Genomic DNA, 17,623 nt, shown 5'->3' with positions numbered 1-17,623 from the left:
GCACTTTAACAGCACGAGCTAACGACAAACTTCCTCATCTACGGTACCTTTACACGATATAGCATTGAAGAAATGGCGGATATAAGGCGTGTACTTGTAATTTACGTTGGCGGAACCATTGGAATGAAGAAAAAAAATGGTGGTAAGTACACAAAAAATTATTTTCAGTATTATCATAATTGAAATTTACATCATTTGATTTGTATAGCATGACAGATATTATTATCACATATTTGGTTGATTTTTTTTGATCGATTGTGTCTTTTCAAACCGCATCACTCGCCTATCTTTAATCTATCTTTATTATCTTTATTAAATTGTAATTTGTAAATAGCTACCTTAAATTACACTTATCTAATTTCCGACACCTAATAACCATTATATCTATGTTTTAACCCTGACTGATGATTTCAACATTATCTTTAAGAAATCAAAATCCTAGTATTTGGATTTTTTTTTTCAAAGATGACATCAGTTTACTGACCCCTATGATCTTTAATATTCGCATGTGACCGGAAATTCCATCTATTCATCTGCTGATACTTGTATCCGTAATATAAAAAATTATGAAAAAGGATTTATATATACAATATTATCTTGAAAATTCACAATCTTACCTTGGTCGACCATTTTTTTCATTTAATAGCACGTCATGAGTAAAGTTAATTGACCATAAATGACTTTTGAAATTGATCATGTGTCCTAGGACTCTTGATAGATGATCAGTGATAGGTGATTGCCCTAATGTCAAAGTATCATGAACTAGGTCCATATACATGGGCCGCGGAACGGTTTTGAAAGTGGGGGGGCTGGCAATGCAAAAAATCATAATCAGATGGTAATTTTTACGGTTTTGGAAAAAAGTGCGGGGGTTGAAGCCCCCCCCCCGCACTCCCGCAGCCCCTCCCCCTCCGCGACCCCTGATATAGGCCTACTCCTAACATTATGATGACATTTCGAGATCTTAACCTTGGTTATGAAATCGTTTCAATTTTGATAACGCCACGAATAAGTGGACCAGGGGTGAGCAAAAGTGCGCCATAACTGGATTTGGGACATTAAATACATTTTGGGGGGTTTATGTTCTAAGCAAAGATAGATCTTTTAAAAAAGCTTCATGCAATATTTTCCCCATGATATTGATTTCTAGTTACCCATTTTTTATCAAGGTTTATGATGTAAAATAAGTGGAAAATACACAAATAAATGAGAATTGAAATTTAAGAGTGTATAAAAGAAAATATTACAATGAAAAACGACAAGAGTCCTCGTAATGGCTCATTTCGGGTTATTTTTTTCTCAAAAATTTCACCTCGTGCTTCGCGCTCGCATTCATTGTTTTAGTCATTCGGTCATACATGCACGAAATTCGTAATTTTGTTGTAAAAAATAAAGCTAACATAATACTAAAAACTTCAGTCATAACTACTAGTACCCTACTCTGGCAGCTGGTGTAGCCTGTTATATGGCTTAATCGGGGCCATGCCCCCCCCCCTCCACAATAAAAAAACAAGGAGAAAAGAAAGAAAAGGGAAATAAAGAGATGGAATATGTTAGATATTTAAATATCACGGAAAATCTATCACAAAATTAAATTTTAGTAATAAAGAGGTCAACATTTTTGCTCGATCTTGATCTTTAAAAAAAATAGATTTTTGTTACACAAAGGTCAAATTTTTGGCTCGCTTGCTTCGCCCTATCGCAAGTTTGTATAGATTTTGCCGCTAACGCCAGGTCTTGCGCCCTAAATATTGTACACTCGTTACGCCCCTGACCCCCTCCCTTAAACTAAAATTTTAAAAATCCCTCACAGAGAATGATATTTGTGTCAGTCATCCCCAAACCATGAATGCCGATCGACACCAATGCCTATTGCTTATTAATCATAATCAAATTCTGCACAAAATAATCAATTTTTACCCTTTTTTCCGATTTTTTACAAGCAGTGGCGGCACCAAAAGGGGAGTGTTTGGGTCATTTTTTAGAGAGTGCCCATGCCCACTTCTTGTATTTTTTTTCTTCATAATTTACGTTGTTATGGTTGTTTCCAAAATACCCCTTCTACTTTACTAGTTCCGATTCCCGGTAGGGCACATCCCTCTTTGATCAAACAGTACTTCATGGCACATATTACATTGTGTGTATACACTCCGCGCACAATTTTCTACTTAATTTTGTTTGGTGTTTGCTTGTTTTCATTGCCGAAATTGCTCTGTAAGTTTCTGCCTTGGGGGGGGGGTTTAATGTAGTATAAAATTATATGTCAATTCATTTCAAAAAATCGTCGGCCAATCAGAAAATAGCATTTCGATGACGTCATGTCTTTGAAAATATTTTTATTGAATTCTACGGATAAGATTATTATGCTTACCACGTCGTCTGACCGTCAAAATGAGTAGTGGGTTTTGATGCACTTTGGATCCATTCTGGTCCACCGCGTCGGAAAAGCGTCGACTTTAGTCTCGCTCTTCTATGCAGGAGAGAAAAAAATTTAACTATAATAGCTACAAGATTTTGTAGAAAACAAAATATTGAAAGTTAGAATAAGAAGAATTAAGGGTAATGAAATATCCCAAATTTCATTTGGACTTAAGGAGTCCGCCCTATCTCTGCACATATTTTTTTTAAATATTAATTGATCTGTAAACATGGACACACTCTTTCATTTTGTTTTAAGAGGAGATATGTTCCTACCATTTTTATGTTTGTTTGTTGGTTTGCTTATAGTATAGTATAGTATAGTATTTATTTTCCGTATAAAAAAAATGCAAAATGCAAAACGGATGGATAGCCCATTTTCAGTTTGATTTTCAGTTTGATGGCGCGAAGGATAAAATCTTGCTGATTTATAACATAATTATTTAAATTCAATTTATTTCCATTTAATAAAAGAATCCAATTACATATCAAAATTATGCAGTGTAAAAATACACATCCAAAATAATAAATTTAGAAACGGAATCACAAAAGGCATGATATATCCTTACTATATAATAATTTTCTCTTAATTCAGAATCATTTTGATTAAAATGTGTTAAATAATTTGACATTAAATGTATGATGGCGCCCAGAAAATATTCCCAAATAACATACATCGTTAAGTGACATACTATATAAATCTTTATATTAGGATTTAATAATTTGCTCTATATCGATCCCATTTTATATGAAACCCCAGTGTATGTTCCTGAGCAGAACTACATGGTAGCGGAAATCAGAAGAAATCCTACATTGCACGACGAGAGTTACGCAAAAAAGACGAGCCTTGATAAAAACACTCTTGCATTACCGTAAGTCGATGTCCCAAGGAAATGTATTTTGTAAATGTACCACATATAGAAGAAACATTTTACCCGGACACAACTAATGGAGTATAAATATGTTCAAGTTTTTGCTATAAATATTAGAATTCCATGAGCCTTTTCCTGCTTAATTTTGCGACATTTTGATTATATTTCATTGGTATGGCTGCGAAAAAAAAATGTTAAGAAGATTGGAGCATTGGAGTATGGTTAAAATATTGTTTTCGAACAACGATCCGATGATTATTCTGTCTGCTTAATATGTTGATAGTTTTTTTTTATTAAGTTTAAATATTTTGATATGTCTTGGGTGTGTTAGTTGTTATTACTGCTTATACGATTCTAATTACTCATGTGTATAGACTTATACTGTTTGTAAACTGTTTTCAATGTTTACCTTTTTTATTAATTTGTTTTACCATGTTTATACCGCCCCAACGGAAATTATTAATGTAGCTATTTTATAGGCTCTTTATCTGTGTTTTAATAAAGGTCAATCAATTAATGATGTGACATCATGATATTGTATTCTCGGAATATAGAAATTCATGAATACGTTCTCTCCTGGCTATTCGTGATTAACAAATATGTGACCTGGTATACTATCTATTTAATCATCCGAGTAATCGAATGAACAGTAAATACATAATCAATTTTAATGAGATAAGCATAATATTGATTGAAATTTATCGGAATTTTATTAACGAATTTGCTCTTAATTGTCCCATTAGAGGGAGTAAAATTAATTCCCATCATTTTTTTTCTTTCTAAACCATTGTAAACAGAGAGTCAAACGGTATACGCGTCGTATACACTATCAAAGAAGATAAGGAGCTCAAGGATTCCAGCAACGTCAACGTTCAGGACTGGATCGACATGGCCACGGATATCAAGACAGACTATGATAATTATATTGGTTTCGTCATCATACATGGAACAGACACCATGGCATACACCGCTTCATCGCTTTCCTTCATGATTGAGAATCTGCACAAACCAGTCATCATCACTGGCTCTCAAATCCCTCTTGCTGAGCAGCGCAGCGATGGCTGGAGTAATCTTCATGGTGCGATCTACATTGCTGGCCACTACAAGATCCCTGAGGTACGCGCTATCTATACAGTGGCGTATCCAGAAGGGCGAGGGGGCACGTGCCTCGGGCGCCACTTTCAGGGGTGCAAAAAATCAAAGGGCACACATCAAGAAAATGAAAAAATAAAGAGAAAAGGGCAAAGGAATAAAGGCGCAGAAAAGGAACACCACTAGTTTTTCTGGATCAATTATTGTCAAAGCTTTTCATCACGCGCCGATTTGATTATGAAGATACAATTCCTCTTCATTAATATTTACATACATTCATTAAAATAATAATAAAAATGATATTATGTACCGCAAATTCGCAAATTGCCTTTAAGCGGTTAAGAGAAAGGAAATAAAGGAAATAGAAATACTTTGCACAACAAAATGTATCAAAACTAATATTACAATTTACAACTAGTTCTCACCAGATCATGAATAAAGAAATACCATCAAATTGGCCAATAAACATAAAATGTGAAGATATCATGGGCGGAAATCCCAGGGGGGACAGGGGGGACGTGTCCCCCCTACCATTTTGGAAAGGGGGGACATAATATCAAATGTCCCCCCTACTTTTTGTGTCTTTTATTATGGAAAAAAAATACATAATTCAAAATCGAAATTATGCACACGTATCCTCGAATTTCGAAATATATATAAACAGATAGTTTTTGTTAAGAACTTGGATAGGAAAAGAAAAGGCATACCGGCCCGACTATTCTCGAAGTCGCATCTAGTCCTATATGCCAGACAAAGAGTGATGACATCGATGGCCATTGTCAATTTCATAACTAATAAAAATGACGAAAAAAGAAAATCGCCTCTGGATACTTATAAGCGCATAGATGGTAGACGAGAATGTCCCATACCCCGTAAAAACATTCCTTTGTTAAACCAATTTATTTCCCCTTTATTCCAAATTTACTTGGAATATAAGAATATTTTCATTGTTCGCGTACTCAGTAAAAAGAATGGTTTTCATGAGTTATGATTAATCATTCGCAGTGAATTTTTAACTATGTTTAATCCCTCAAAATTTGTTTTTAAATACTCTATTAACGAGACTTGGGGACTTTTATATTCCATTTTTACACAAAATTCCTGCCGTGCATGGGAGGGGTCATCATAGGTAGGTCAAGGGGGCGAAGCGGCGGCCCACCCCCTATTGGAGGCGCAAAATAGGAAGGTGAGGAGAAAAATAAGAAGAAAGATAGGACGAGGAAGAAAATTAAATGATGGAAGGAGAGGGGAATAATTTGAAAAAAAGAAAACTTTTAGGTCATTGTATAAAAATTAAACAAAATCGATCGCACTTTGCATTAATACACAGCCATCTATTTATTTCAAAACGTGCTTAAAACCTTTTCACTTTTTAGATCGAAATATATAAAATCAAATCATTTATTTAGGAAGATATCCATCTTTTTCATGATATGTAGGTTTAAATCTAAATAAAATTTAATTCGCGCTTTGCGCTCGCATTGTTTGAGATAAAATGCTTGTTCTTTAATTCAAAAGTGCTTGAAAGATCCAGTTTTCAGATCTGAGCGCTTCGCGCTCGCATCAGCAATACGGTTGAGTCAGATACTATCCTCTTTATTGCTATAAAGTGAAAAGAAGATGACTTTTTTGGTCAGAAAAAAAAATGAGGACACGCTTCGCGCTCACATTAATTAAAATTTAGTTAGATTGCTAACCTGTCCTTGATTTTAAAATATGCTAATAATACCAATTTTAAAATGACAATATCTTCAGCACACACTTCGCGCTCGAATCTAATATTGTTTAGTAAGATTCCTATCCTGTTCATGATTTGAAAAAATGTTACGATCAATTGTCCAGTTTTTAGGTTGGAAAATACAAAATTTTCAGCTCGCGCTTCGCGCCCACATTAATTGTTTAGATTCCTATCCTGTTCATAATGGTTTTTTTTAAGTACTAACAATGTCCAGTATTTAGGTTGTAAAATATAAAAAACTTTCACCTCTTGCTTCGCGCTCGCATTAATTGTTGAGATTCCTATTCTGTTCATAATTTTTATTAAAGTACTAAGAATGCCTAGTATTTAGGTTGGAAAATCAAAAACTTTCAGCTCGCGCTTCGCGCTCACATTAATTGATTAGATTCCTATCCTGTTCATATTCTTTTTAAGGTGCTATGAATGTCCAGTTTTTAGGTTAGAAAATAAAAAAACTTTCAGCATTTATTGTTTAGATTCCTATTCTGTTCATTATTAAATGCTAAGAATGTCCAGTTTTTAGGTTGGAAAATTAAAAAGTTTCAGCTCGCGCTTCACACTCGCATTAATTGTTTAGATTCCTATTCTGTTCATGATTTGAATTTTTTTTACGAATGTCTATTTTTTAGGTAATTCCTGTCCTGTTCATGATTTGAAAAAGTGTTACGAATGTCTAGTTTTTAGGTTGGAAAATCAAAAACTTTCAGCTCGCGCTTCGCGCTGACATTAATGGTTTAGGTAGGTTCGAATCTAGTTCATGATCACAAAAAAAATGTTCAGAATGTTCAATTTCCAGGTCACAATTTATGAAATATCAACATATTTGGGCTCGCGCTTCGCGCTGGCATTATTTATTGAGGCCTTTCATCTTTAGTTAGGAATACCTCCCCTCTTTGAAATATGTATATATATATATAATGTGTGTGTGAGGGCGTACGTGTGTGTGTTTGAGTTAGTAATTCTGTAGAACGTACCTAAAAACGGAAAACTCAATTATGTCCCCCCTACCTTCAAGGAGAGATTTCCGCCCATGGAAGATATATATGCATACATACACACACACACACACACATTATATATATATATATATATATATATATATATATATATATATATATATATATGTATGTGTGTGTGTGTGTGTATAGGTTATATCCTAAATTAGCCTTGGACATTATAATCCAGCATGAAAATTTACAGAACTTTTGCCATAAAAATGTTACTCGTTGCATAAAACTTTTGCCATAAAAAACTTTTTTTTAATGTGTTATATTCAATGGCACAATTTTGTTTTTAAGCGTTTTTGTTTATTTGCCAGAGTTTTTATCAAAGGCAATCGTTTTTTGCCACGGTTTTTTTTTACTTGTTCGTCTTAACTCTTCTATTGAAATTGCCAGGTAGGATTGTTCTTCAACAATAAGCTCTTCCGTGGAAACAGGTGCTCCAAGAAGTCCAGTGAAAGTTTTGATGCTTTCATCTCACCTAATTTCCCTCCACTTCTTACCATGGCTGTGGAAGTAGATGGTAAGTTAAAATGACAAGTCTACGGCGACAAAAAAGTTGATTGGAACAAAAAGAGAAAACTCCACCAAATATAATACTGAAGATTTCATCAAAGTCGGGTGTAACATAAGAAAGTTGTCACATTTTTAACTTTCACTTAATTTCACAAAACAGTTATGCGCATCCTGGTCGGTATCCAAATGAGGGGACTGATGACGTCACTTACTATTTCTTTTGTATTTTGATATATAAAATATGAAATATTCTAATTTTTTCCTAATTGTCCTTTGAAACAAAGTTTTTTTTCTCCCTGAACATGTGGAATTACCATTATTTAACAGTTTATGGTTCAGTCAAGTTGGTCCTCATTGTGAAATCTGCGAAAATTGAAATATTGTATAATTCAAACAATAAAAACAAAAGAAATAGTTAAAGACATCATCGACTCTCTCATTTGCATGTTACTGAGATGTGCATATAATTGTTTCGTGAAAAATAGGAGAAACTTTAAAATGCCATTACTTTTTTTTTTAACATCCGATTTTAATGAATTTTTCAGCGTTATGCTTGTTTTCTGGGGTGGACTTGGCCTTTAATTAACTGTTTGCTGAAGTTTTGTTGCAAAAGATAGGAGAAAGAAATAATATAGAATATTGGTGAGGGTTTATTGGAAATATATCAAAGATTTAAATAGTTATTACAATTTTGTTTTAATTTGTGACCTCATATACGAGCAGCAGTCGCGTATGTTATGTAAATAAAAATAAATTCCAAATTGTTAATGGTTCGCGATGACTCATGTTTTAATTTCTTTCAGGAACGGGTGTGACATGATTTTTCTATTGAAATGCTGAAGGTGCTTATTTTATTTTTTGGAGAAAATGGATTTTTCATGGATTTTTTTACCATTCGATATGCGGAAAGGCTGCTCGCATATGACGTCATAAATCCAAATTTAAATTCTAATAACTTTTTTATTCTTTGTTGAGTTTTCCTCAAACCTTCGCCGATATTTCATAATATTTTAATGCTATTTTTGCAATCATCTGTTTGTCAGGGTGAATTGCCCCTTTAAACATTAGACCTACTTGTGCAAATAAAGGCCATCGAATCATTCGAAAATCGAATTATATGCATTTACGTGTATAATTCTTTCCAAGACAAAGTTTTGATTGATTTTTTATGGAGCTTTTGTTGTTGCTCTTATTTTCTCTGTACATTGGACATTTCTTGTCAAATATTCTATGGAAGGGGTAATCCCGAAGGTTCTTTTTAACGAAAACGAAATTAGATTCGTAATTCCCAAGGTCTGTTAGTCCGGAAACGAAATAAGGTTCTTTAACCCGAAGGTTCGTTAGTTCGAAAACGAAATAAGGTTCGATATTCCGAAGGTTCGTTATACAGAAGTTTCATAATTCCGAAGGTTCGTTAATCCGAAAACGAAATAAGGTTCGCTATTCTGAAGGTTCGTTAGTCTGAAAACAAAATAAGATTCGTAAGTCCGAAGGTTTGTTAGTCCGAAAACACGATAAGATTTGTAATTCCGAAGGTTCGTTCGTCCGAAAACGAAATAAGGCTCGTTATTCCGAAGGTTTGTTACACCGAAGGTTCGTTAATCCAAAAACGAAATAAGGTTCGCTATTCTGAAGGTTCGTTAGTCCAAAATCACAATAAGATTCGTAATTCCGATGGTTCGTTAGTCCGAAAACGAAATTAGGTTCGTTAGTCCGAAAACGAAATAAGGTTCGTTAAACCAAAGGTTTGTTAGTCCGGAAACGAAATAAGGTGTGTTAATCCGAAGGATTGGTAGTCCGAAAACGAAATAAGGTTTATTAATCCGAAGGTTCGTTTTTCCGAAAATGAAATTGATTCAGTCTATAGGGACAAAAACGGTGTTGTAATTTAAAAAGATAACAGGATACTATGCAGTAATAGTTTTAACGGAGGATGATACATGTGTTTGGTGTGGTCAAAGTATGTAATGCATCAAGATTTGGCGCTTGGATCAAAGATCTTACTTTTATTTTCTCTGAGCAATTGCTGCCTGATCGAGCGAATAGATTAAGAATGTTGGGGACTGTGTGTTGGTCACATAATTATGAATAACCTCCAGATAAGGGATTTTTTTATGTGAGGTGTGTCATTTTAAACAGATTCTGCTGGTTATGATTTAAAAAAATCCGCGTAGGAAAAAATGCCCCCTTTTCAATAGGGAAAAAAATTGTTTTTCAAAATTATATGTGCCCTTTTTCAACATGAAATACTCTTTTTGAAGTACAACAGAATACATTTCAGATTAGAAAATCATTTTTTTTTGGCTCGCGCTTCGCGCTCGCCAAAGTGTTTATGTAGTAGGGTACTCACCCCTTTTCTCATTTTAAAAATGCTTAGGATGTCCAGTTTTCGAGTTAGAATATCATAAATTTTCAACTCGCGCTTCGTGTTCGCGTTAATTCTTTAGTTAGATACACATCTTTTTCATGATTACGAGAACTGCTCCTAATGTTTTATTTTAATTTCTTATTATGTCCAAAAGTTTGAGCTTATTCCTATTAGCGCTCGCAGCATCTCACTCGGGATGCCATTTTAACAGTATGCCCTAATTAGCCCCATAATTGATCAAAAGCGACTTTTAGAACTTAAGATTTGAAAAATTTTCTAAACCGCGTTAAAAAAGCCTAAATAAAATATCTTATAATGATAATGAGAAGTCACTTCAAAAAGGCTTTGCTCAACTTAATTACTATAAAACACACATCGACATCACCTAGATGATGATATCATGGTATAAATATCACCAAAAGGCCTATTTTGACATATAAGTCCCCCTTTTTGGCTTTGCCCCCCCCCCCCCAAGGAAAATACGTTCCGCCGCGCCCCTGCCTTCCTATCCTCATAACAATCGAAAATGAAACAGTATTTTTAACCCCCTTCCCCCATCCACCACGCTTGCCCTTCCGGTTTTCCCGGCTTCGCCACAGATTATTTCATTTATCGGATTAACGAACGTTCCGAATAACGCACCTCATTTCATTCCGGATTAACGAACCTTCGCAATAACGAACCCTATTTTATTTTCGGGTTAACGAACCTTCGGAATAACGAACCTTTTTTAAATTTTGGATTAACGAACCTTCGGAATAACGAACCCTATTTTGCTTTCGGATAAACGAACCTTCGGAATGCCGAACTCTATTTTGTTTCCGGATTATCGAACCTTCGGAATAACTGAACGAACCTTATTTCGTTTTCGGATTAACGAATCTTCGGAATAACGAACCTTATTTCGTTTTCGGACTAACGAATCTTCGGAAAAACGAACCCTATTTTGCTTTCGGATTAACGAACATTCGAAATAACGCTACTAATATTTGGATTAACGAACCTTTTTTTCGTGTTCGAATTATAAACGAACATCGAGGTATAGGCAATTTATGTTTTCCGGAATTACGGACCTTCGGAATTACGAAGTGTAACCGGAATAAGAACAAAGAAATTAAAATTATGATAAAAACTGGTTTGTGTTCGTGTTTTGAATTCAAAATCATGTAACGCTTTAGATTTTGTTTATTTCTTCTTTTAGTCAGAACTGACCTCTTCTGGGAGATGGGAGATGGAAATGAGTTCATATTTAACTCTCATATGAATCGAAATGTTGCCATATTTCGTGTATTTCCAAGCATAACTGAAAAAACGGTAAGAAAATTACAATTAAAGTAAAGTTTGGATTCAAAATTCAAGTTCATTGATTATTTAATACTTATGAAATTAAAATGTGTATTTCGATCTACGTTTTGGTTTATATTTCAAATTATAATGAAGAACAAGATCAAACGTGTAAAATGTATACATTTCTTAATTTTTCAGACAAAATGGGCAAAATATCAAATAGGGGAGAGCGGGGCGAGTCAGCCCTAGGGGTGAGTCCGCCCACCACGTGAGTCTCCCCTTTCCTGTGATTGGATATAAGTTTTGTTGATGATGCAATGTCAACCTACCCAAAGGTAGCAACATACCTTGGCGAGAGGTCATGTGCTCGGAATACCCAAAACTTACGGCGACTTATCCGTTTCCATGGATTCGAGGCCATTGTGAATTAAAAAATAAGATTTCTTGAATTTTTTCAGACACTCATAAATGTAGTTATAGTTAGTTTTGTTGCTAGAAAGGTGTGATATTTGCCTACTGAAATATTCCATTGATACTTGAAAGGGGTTTTAAAATTGCGTAGCAAGACAAAGAGAAAGGACTTCACGTGGGGCAAGTTCGACCCTTTTTGCGACGGGGCATATATTCGCCCTATAAATTTCTTAACATTTAAGCCTTTATATACCCCCACAAAAATGTCCTTGTAAACATGACATAGCATGCCTAATATTGTGCTAAATCATATGATATTTCATAGATTGTTTAAATATAGTAGTAGTTGTTGTACCAACATAAAAGAAGAAATGTTTGATGCCTTTGAACCCATCATTCGTTTTCTACATCACCGTTTCTCCTTATGGGCTAACTCGCCCCGCCTAACGGGCAAACTAGCCTTTTGGTAGGATAAGTTCACCCTGCGGCGGAAATTATTTTTAGTGCTCGTTTTTGTCAAAACCATGTGCATGTCCTCGGTAAAAATGGGATATCAGGAAAATTTTACCTAGGCCTTTATTAAATTTTATGAAAGAGCACAACATTCCTGCCAAAGAAATGACGGCTCTTAGTCTATTAAAAAAATAGCGGGGGCGGGGGTCCAGTCAAATGTATTGCTGTACACATGCGTGACCAAATTATTTCCAAACACCCCTTAAACGAGTTTTTTTCTCTGTGTGCGAAATAATCCCCAAAACAAGGTTTTCGCGGGCTTTATTTACACAATTTGGCCCCTAAACGAGTTGTCGCCAGAATATGACATCAGGGAAAAAGCTTGGGGAAAAAACATACCCTAAACACGTTTGGCTAGTCTTTAAAACAAAGCTTTGGAAAAAAATACCCTAAATACGTTTTACCCCGCGATTGACCAGCCTTTCAAAACCACCCTTTTTCTCGAAAATCGGTGTTTTTTAATACCCTTAACGAGTGCACACGCGGCCTGCGTCCAAAAACTGAAAAAACACCCCTTTACACGCGATTTTTTTGTTTTTTGTCACGCATGTGTACAGCAATATATTTGACTGCTCCCTCCCGGAGGGGGGGGGGGGGGGGATGGAGCGAACTCGCCCCCGGCGCTCTCCCATATTAACTTAATTCAATGGACTTACAGAGTACAAAACTGAATGTGAATGTTCATCGTGGGGATGGATTGAGTAGAAGAAATAATCAGTTGTTTCACGATGGATCAAACGTTTGGTCCATCCTGAGACAGTTGATTATTTCTTCTACTCAGTGTGATATCATTTTATTGTACAGAAGATATAACACAAGGTGATCACAATTATAATATAGTATATAATTATATATATAATATATATTGAATATATAATTTTCAGTATACTTTCCATGTGGCCGATTTCACGTTAGGCCTATCCTATATAATAATGTACTTCATGCTGGAAAGCTCATTTTGTGAATTCAAAAGAATATCAGTTTCACTATTGGGGTTTTCAAATATTGTTTTATCCACTATTGAATTCTATTTAAAGATATTGTTATCTACTATTGAATTCTAGCTTCAATCATTCTTACAAGCACCAATGGAAGGAGTTGTATTACAAACATATGGGGTCGGCAACTTTCCTGACAATCGACCCGAATTGAGGGAAATTCTCCAAAGAGCCCGACAAAGGGGTGTTATCCTGTTGAACTGCACCCAGTGTCCCGAAGGCGGATTGTCTGATTCTTATGCCACGGGAAAGGTAACCACGGTAATATGAACAGTTAACACGTACTCTCTAAATTCCGTAGATTGAAAAAAGGTCAATCTAATAGATTGTGGTCTGGGATCAATCCAAAATTGGATCGAAAGTTTTTAGGCTAAGATTGAATTCTAAATCCAGTAGATTGAAAACTTCAATCCATCTTTGGATTGGTCCCTGATCGCAATATATTTCAATCGAATTAGGAACATCGAGAGTAGCGGGTATAATTAGACATACAATCATGGCGGTTTGAAATGAAATTTCAGGGAGAGGAGGGTATAGGCCTACTATTAATCCCCTGGTAAGGCCAGGAGTACGATTGATCTACAGACTAGAAGTACTTTGTATAAAACCAAAAGAACATCGAATGTATATGATTTTTTTCTTTCATGTCGAATAAAAGAAAACGGGACCCCATCTGAGGTTTTTTTTTGCCCCAACTACAGCATTAGTTTTGAAAACTGAAAGTATATTTTGTACCCCCCAAAACACCACCTTACGGGGCAGATCCGCCTCGTGGAGCAGACTCCACCCGGGGATAAAAGAGTCAACCAAAATCTTGAAAATGAACATGACCCTATTCAGTCAACGCCTATGGCGTGAGGTCGGTTGATGCAAGCTAACACGGCTCGGTGTAAAAATGGCAGAGGTAAAAATGTCAAAGGTAAAAAATGTCCAACATTATAATTCCAACTTTCTTCTCAGAACTTTTCTTATTTAATTTACTGTACATGGAGGGGCATTTGGATTTTTTTGGCATGGGTTTTATAAGACTACCCATTTATACCTCTGCCATTTTTACCTCTGCCATTTTTTCCCTCTGCCATTATTACCTCTGCTATTTTTACCTCTGCTAATATTACCTCTGCTATTTTTACCTCTGCCATTATTACCTCTGCCATTTTTACCTCTGCCATTTCTACCTCTGCCATATTCTTGTTCATTGCTTTCCGAACATAGGTATACGCGGGTGTATTTCTTAATTGTATATGTTTATAGGGAACATTGGGCATGGTGGATAATAATTATCTACGACTGAAAGGCTGTTGTCAAATAATTCTTTCTAGGTACTGACTGATGCAGGTGTCATTCTTGGCGATGACATCACACCCGAAGCTGCACTCAGCAAACTCGGTTACGTTCTCGGGAAAACGAGCAATCGAGAGGAAAGACTCCAAAAACTCGAAGAAAATTTACGTGGGGAAATAACCCAAAGACGAATTGACCGGCATGACTAACAAGATGTGAAAAAGTCATGGACAATATTAATAGAAGCTTTATACATACAATGAATACTGTTTAAATGATCATTCAGGGGTCGCAGAACAGTTTTTTTTTTTGTTATTGAAAGATCTTTGAAATGCTTTGAAAAGACATTTCTCAAGAAAATCTGCGTAACATTAATTAAACATTATTCCCCCTTATGTTAGACATTAAATAAACGTCATTATGATATCAAACATATGTTTTGATGGCCTGACAAGAAAACATTTAAAAGACATTTTTCAAAAATGTTATTAAAACATCTTATCAAAATGTCCAATCCTAATAAAATGACTTGAAAAAAACATATCTCATAAATAATATTTATGTTAATAATCAAATATGTTTCAAGGAAGGCCATCGAACATCAAATCACATATTTACATTAAAGACAGTCTTAGACAAATACGTGAGAACGCATAAGATGGAAAGTGTAATATATATTTGTGTTTTGTCGATCTGCGAAAAGCATTTGACAGTATATGGAAGAATGGTCTGTTCTTATAAAATGTTGAAATATGGTATAGGAGGCAATTTTTATGAGATTGTAACTTATATGTATAACAAGTGGAATGCCTCTGGCCGTCTCACCTGCATCACGCGATTCAATATAGCAGCAGTGCTGATTTTGAAAACTACTATAACTCGCACAAGATGTTCAGTGATACTTGGTTACTCTTATTTCCACGTTTTATGAACTAGACCAATACACTTACATGTATAGAGATATGATGGCAATTCAACAAATACCCCCAACGTGGCCAAAGTTCTTTGACCTTACATGACCTTTGACCTTGATCATGTGACCTGAAACTCGCACAGGATGTTCAGTGATACTTGATTACTATTATGTCCAAGTTTTATGAACTAGACCAACACACTTTCAAATTTATGGCTGTAATTCAACAAATACCCCAATTTGGCCAAAGTTCATTGACCCTAAATGACCTTTGACCTTGATCATGTGACCTGAAACTTGCACAGGATGTTCAGTAATACTTGATTACTATTATGTCCAAGTTTCATGAATCAGATCCATAAACTTTCAAAGTTATGATGGTAATTCAACAGATACCCCCAATTCGGCCAAAGTTCATTGACCCTAAATGACCTTTGACCTTGGTCATGTGACGTGAAACTCATGCAGGATGTTCAGTGATACTTGATTAACCTTATGTATAAGTTTCATGAACTAGGTCCATATATTTTCTAAGTTATGATGACATTTCAAAAACTTAACCTTAGGTTAAGATTTTGATGTTGATTCCCCCAACATGGTCTAAGTTCATTGACCCTAAATGACCTTTGACCTTGGTCATGTGACATTTGAAACTCAGGCAGGATGTTTAGTAATACTTGATTAACCTTATGGCCAAGTTTCATGAACTAGGTCCATATACTTTCTAAGTTATGCTGTCATTTCAAAAACTTAACCTCAGGTTAAGATTTGGTGTTGACGCCGCCGCCGCCGTCGCCGCCGCCGTCGCCGCCGCCGCCGCCGTCGGAAAAGCGGCGCCTATAGTCTCACTCTGCTATGCAGGTGAGACAAAAACTAAAGTTGAGTGTAAAGCTGTATAAAGGGATTACTGAGAGTTTTGGACGCAATTGTGGTGTAAAACAAGGATGTACATCAAGTCTCACCCTTTTAAACCTCTATCTAAATGACTTGCCTCAACTGATCCAGTTGAGTTGAATAGAAAGTTAGTCAACTGTTTAATGTATGCAGATGACATTGTATTGGTATCAAAATCAAGGAGTGGAATGCAAACATTGTTAAATAGACATGTATTTGCTGTGATAAATGGATGTTGAATGTTGATACTGACAAAACAAAAATGATTTGTAACAAGAATGGAAAAAATTTGAAAGATCAGGCTTTCGAGGTAAATGGACAAAGCATTGAGGCTGTTAGGTTTGGTTTTCAATAACTGCGGTTCATTCAAAGATACAAGAGTTGATTTGGCAGATAAAATCAAGAGAGTATTATTCAAATTATTTCAATCCTTCTGTTAGAATCTTCCAAATATAAAAACCGCATCACGAATATTTGACTCTTTAATAAAGCCAATACTCCTATATGGTTCGGAGGTATGGGGCGCTTTTACCGTCAACTTTGAAAAGTTAGCGGAGCTTGTAAATGGTAATTCAAAGTTGTATTTGAGAAATGAAATTCAGAGTGTCCAGTTTCAATGGTTGAGAAATGTCTTAGGAATTTACAAAAGAAGCAGCCACTTAGCAATACTTGCAATACTTACCGTCAACTTTGAAAAGTTAGCGGAGCTTGTATATGGTCATTCAAAGTTGTATTTGAGAAATGAAATTCAGAGTGTCCAGTTTCAATGGTTGAGAAATGTCTTAGGAATTTACAAAAGAAGCAGCCACTTAGCAATACTTGCAGAAGTTTGAATGTATCCATTGATAACACAAATTAGCGGAAACTTGAGAAAATATTATCACCGAATGAGAAGTATAGATGAAGATTCTTTGCTACATCTGAAGAAACAAAAAGATAATTGAGAATAATTGCGAATGCTGGCTAGGAAATCTGCAACACCTTCTTAAGGGATTTTACATATATTTGGATGTGAAAAAGAATTGTTTAGAACTAGGTGATAAAGTCGATAGTGATAGAGTAGTTACTGTAGAAGAAGAAATAAAAAACAAAGTTGAAGATGTTTACTATCGCCAGTTCTTATTGGATTTACGTAATGATCGAGCAAATGATGTTGAACAAAATAAATTGAGAACTTATAACAGAATATACAAACAGAGAAATATTTATTAACTGTTAAAAATCAGAAAATACGGAAAATCATCTGTCGATTTAGAATAAGTTCCCATAATTTACCAATTGAAACTGGAAGACATAGACGTCCAGATAAAATACCCTC

General features: G+C 35.2%; 1 protein-coding gene across 1 annotated transcript; it reads left to right on the top strand.

The window, feature by feature from the left end:
• On the top strand, nt 1-17,377 carry LOC129259519 (L-asparaginase-like). Its single transcript, XM_064098416.1, has 7 exons — nt 1-142; nt 3,179-3,290; nt 4,088-4,406; nt 7,518-7,644; nt 11,207-11,319; nt 13,281-13,466; nt 14,537-17,377. Exons 1-7 carry the CDS (start codon nt 73-75, stop codon nt 14,705-14,707), a joined length of 1,098 nt encoding a protein of 365 aa, XP_063954486.1. The 5' UTR covers nt 1-72; the 3' UTR covers nt 14,708-17,377.
• Nucleotides 17,378-17,623: the final 246 nt, after the last annotated feature.

This window comes from Lytechinus pictus, chromosome 4 (genome assembly GCF_037042905.1).
Source record: "Lytechinus pictus isolate F3 Inbred chromosome 4, Lp3.0, whole genome shotgun sequence".
NCBI lineage: Eukaryota > Metazoa > Echinodermata > Echinoidea > Temnopleuroida > Toxopneustidae > Lytechinus > Lytechinus pictus.
This window is presented reverse-complemented; position numbering and strand designations above follow the sequence as displayed.

Coding starts and splice junctions, on each gene's coding strand:
- LOC129259519 (XM_064098416.1), top strand. CDS start 73: ATGGCGGATATAAGGCGTGTACTTGTAATTTACGTTGGCGGAACCATT. Junction 4,407..7,517: donor GCCACTACAAGATCCCTGAG/GTACGCGCTATC, acceptor TGAAATTGCCAG/GTAGGATTGTTCTTCAACAA. Junction 7,645..11,206: donor CATGGCTGTGGAAGTAGATG/GTAAGTTAAAAT, acceptor TTCTTCTTTTAG/TCAGAACTGACCTCTTCTGG.